At 34.6% G+C, this 4,020-nt stretch overlaps 1 protein-coding gene across 1 annotated transcript; it reads left to right on the top strand.

Moving 5' to 3' along the window:
• The first annotated feature begins 1,210 nt into the window (after nucleotides 1–1,210).
• On the top strand, nucleotides 1,211–1,681 carry LOC147803460 (uncharacterized). The gene has a single exon (XM_087151327.1). The coding sequence runs from the start codon at nucleotides 1,211–1,213 to the stop codon at nucleotides 1,679–1,681; it is 471 nt and encodes a 156-aa protein (XP_087007453.1).
• Nucleotides 1,682–4,020: the final 2,339 nt, after the last annotated feature.

Genomic DNA, 4,020 nt, shown 5'->3' with positions numbered 1-4,020 from the left:
TATTAGAAGCTTCTGTTTTCATCAACCACGCGAAAGGTTGTACTTATTCACACAAATCTCGAATGCAATAATTTTATCCTAAGTCCAACCACAGTCCTTTCTTTTTTTCAAAATTTTCAGTTTCTGTAGAGATTTTGCTCACAGTATTTGAATAGAACTCTTGTAAATCAGTTGATAATAAAACAGACGTGTTTTTAGTTTTAAGACACTTTTCTTCACGTACAATTTTATCATTCGTAACTTTCTTATATAAACATGTTGACTTACAATTAACTTTCATATCTTGATTTTGAACTACTGTTGATATCACATCATTTATCTTTTCTTGCTTAGACAAGAGAAATTCTTTCAGATCCAAATAATTAGTATCATTCGTTAAATATAATGTCTTTACTCTACCGCTCAAAGCTGATTTAAATTTTATGTTGACTCAAGATATTTATTTAGCAGGGGAATTGCTTGTAAAGAATGTATCTATCAGTAATTAGTGAAAGAGTTCCGGCTGTTATCTTGTTCATATGAACGTTATCCGTTTCATGCTTCATTTTGCTTGAGTTAGTAATAGGTTTTATCTTGTTTATGTGCCTTCTTACTCAAAGAAAGGGAAAAATGATTTATTACTTTGAAAATATATTATATTTGTTGAAATTAATTAAACTCATTAAAATAATCATCTTTATGTTAATAAATCCTGTTCGAGTAAGTGAAATTGCAAGATGTGGAGTCAATTATTATAAATTCAAATGAAGAAATATACAGGTTTCACACTAGCAGATGTGATATGTACATAACATAATTACATAACATAAGAAAATTACATAATATGTTTAACACTTATCACCGGAGCAGTGAAGACAACCCCAATTATAGCCCTACAATACTATACTTCTAATCCACCAATTATCACTGAAATTAAAATACAAGCAGTTGGCACTTATGTTAAAATGAAATCCTCTCATAGAGCGCAATGGATGAATGAATCAAAACAAAGTTACACGAAGACCCAGATTTCTCCTCTAGACGTATGTGAAAAATTACTGCCTGATTTCTAAGAAGATGAGTCAATTATATGTAACAAGAACATAACAAATGTAACAAGAACATAACAAACCCTCTCAAACTTTTATAGATGTCAGGCATCAACTAGATATCAATGATTTGGGTGAGAAAAAACATACCTGACACAGTACTAAGAATAAATGCGTTATGCATGCTCCAAGAACTATACCCTGAACCAGAATGGACGAGAGTTTACACTGACGGCTCAAAAATACAAGACAGCAGAGGAGCAGTACACATTAAGCTCTTTTCTCACAGCTCCCCTGTGGGATACTATATGTCAAATTTTGATGCAGGGATCTTCGCTATATCGCTAGCCCTGGAAAACCTTAAGAATAAGATCAATTACTTCACCAAAGCAGTAACTCTTGTCGACTCTAAGGCAGCTATCCAGGCAGTTGCCATAAACCATGATTCAGATACTCAGACTGTTTCAGAAATTAGAGATAATTTGATTTTTCTCGAGAATGCCGACAAAACTATTATGATCCAGTGGATCCCTTTGCATGTGGGAATCAATGGCAATGAAAAGGCAGACCAACTAGCCAAGAAAGGGACACTCGACTATGACCGACCTAAAGCGCAACCAAGCAGTAAAATCCACCGGAAAACCCTGGGCTAACATCCAGAACTCAGACCACTAGCTTGTATGCCCTTAACAAGACAAACAATCTCAAGAGCGGGGTGGTCTCTGTAAACTTTACTGGGATGCCAGAAATCACACACAAAGACTACTCCTCATTCTTCCCTGTACATATTTTTTTTACTTTAATTTTATCTTTGTGTTAATATGCATTTGTCATTTGTTTTCCTTGTTTATGTTCACTTAAAGCTGAACATTGCATGTGGATTAATATTTCCAATAAAGCCATATGTAAAAACATTATTCATTGTGTTAGCTTATTTGAGGAGAAACTAGCTCCCCTGAAAAGATATTCACTCTTTTGTTTACATTCCATAAGTTTTTTTTATTATTATTATTAATGCTGATGATACATTTTACATCAGGGCTTTCGTTCAGAAGTTCATTAATAAATTATCGTAAATTAATGTAGTTAAAAGTAATTTCGTTTATGTTAGAATAATTACATAGAAGAAGAAAAAAAGACTACTAAAATTGAAAATTTTTTTCTATTGAATTCATTAATACGAAATTAACAAATGATAAAAATACATAAGATACGAATATGATAAAAAATTCACAAACATAGTTAAAAAAGAATCATAGTAGAAATAGGGATTTAAATTAAAGAATTTTTCGTGGTCTCTCTTACACGCAAACCTTCACTTCGCATAGATGTATTTCCCATGGAATATAGTGGATGCAATATATAATATCAAATTCATCTTCACTTTCCTCTCCTCCTCAAAACTTTAGTCATATGCTATATTTTTCTTAACACATAGATTGTGCAAAATGGCACAGGCGTTGATGATTTTACTTGCTGTTGTGGGTTCAAAGTGTTGCACCCTGTGCTTAAAAAGACCTCGAAACCGTAATTTCAATAAGCCATTGCACCGTTCAACACAGTTTCTAGCTGTTGAATGAACCTTCTTAAAATTTTCTTCAGCACTATTTGGATTCGGATCATGGTAAGGAGTTATAAGCCATGGCTCCTAGGGATAGCCAATATCGCCTGAAAAAAAAAATAAACGAGAAATCAAAATATAGAAAGATTTAACTCTTTCTTTGAGGTCAAGATTTTTTTAAAAGTAAAACACCAGGATCAATAAAATTATTTTAGTTTGGAACTAGTAGAATAATTTATTTAAATGATTTATTTAAATGATTTTTTTACATTATTGCCACAAAATATGTGGTTAGAATTGAAAACCACAGTCCTTCATAGAGTTAACAACATAGTCATTTTTTTTACCCACCTAAAGCGCAACCAAGCAGTGAAATCCACCGGAAAACCCTGGGCTAACATCCTAAACAGTTAGAAGAAATTTTGTCACAGTCCTCGTAAGAAGGCTGTGGCAAACTTCAGACTCTCAACAGGCCACGACTGCTTGGCAGAGCACCTCAACAGAATGAGCCTCCTTCCATCTAGTGAGTGCATTCTAGTGATTTTGCTGAGTCAATTGTATTGGCGTGCTGCGTTCTACACAATTACTTTAGACGCAAAGATGGCTTCAGGGAGGAAGAAACTTATTATCAAGCACCATTTGAAAGTGTTGATGGCACATGGCAAGTTCCTCGGGCATGTAACTACGCAAGAACTGTGAGGGACAAGTTTACGCAGTACTTCGTTACGGACGGGAAACTCCCTTGGCAAGACCGCATGGTGTAAGCGTTTATGTGAAATATACACTGCTGATAACATTAGTGTATAAGATGTTGTGAACACAAAACACTGACTTATTTCATAAGTGCACTCTAGTGCATTTGTATTACAAATATGTGGTACTTGTATAAAGACATACTGCCTTAATTTTATTAATTTAACGTATTACAATTTGAATAAATGTATCATTAATTAATACTAATTATGCTTTGTATATTCTAATTATATTATATTCTAATAATGTCTAATTATGCTTTTTCAAGACTCTATTTTTATAATCTGGACACTCCATGTCCCAGATGCATCTTCTTTTTTCGACTTCATCAATAAACAATTCTGTGTCAAACGCTTCCGCATCCATTGTACATACACAAACAGATCAAAACAATGGTAAGATCACTCACAGATCACACAATTCACGTCAAAACCGAGCAAAAGCGCGCGCTCGACTGAGCACATGTGTACGTTCTAATGCCCAGTATAGTAACTCGAAGCGCGCTGCAAACGTAGCGGTTGAAGTGAAAACTACAAGCGTCGCGTTTTGGCGACGTTGATTCAATGCGCGCGTTTGCATGTGTACGATCCCATTTGTTTCTATGTATTTGGCTAACACGCGTTTGACAAACGAGCGCTCAACGCGGCGTCTAACGCCCTCATGTGTACAAGGCCTTAG

Source organism: Parasteatoda tepidariorum, chromosome 9 (assembly GCF_982258835.1).
Source record: "Parasteatoda tepidariorum strain Cologne lab strain chromosome 9, Ptep-v5.0, whole genome shotgun sequence".
NCBI lineage: Eukaryota > Metazoa > Arthropoda > Arachnida > Araneae > Theridiidae > Parasteatoda > Parasteatoda tepidariorum.
The sequence above is the reverse complement of the archived record's forward strand: the minus strand, read 5'-3'. Positions and strand labels throughout refer to the sequence as shown.

What these genes read in the sequence shown, in the direction of transcription:
- LOC147803460 (XM_087151327.1), top strand. Translation starts at nt 1,211, where the DNA reads ATGCTCCAAGAACTATACCCTGAACCAGAATGGACGAGAGTTTACACT.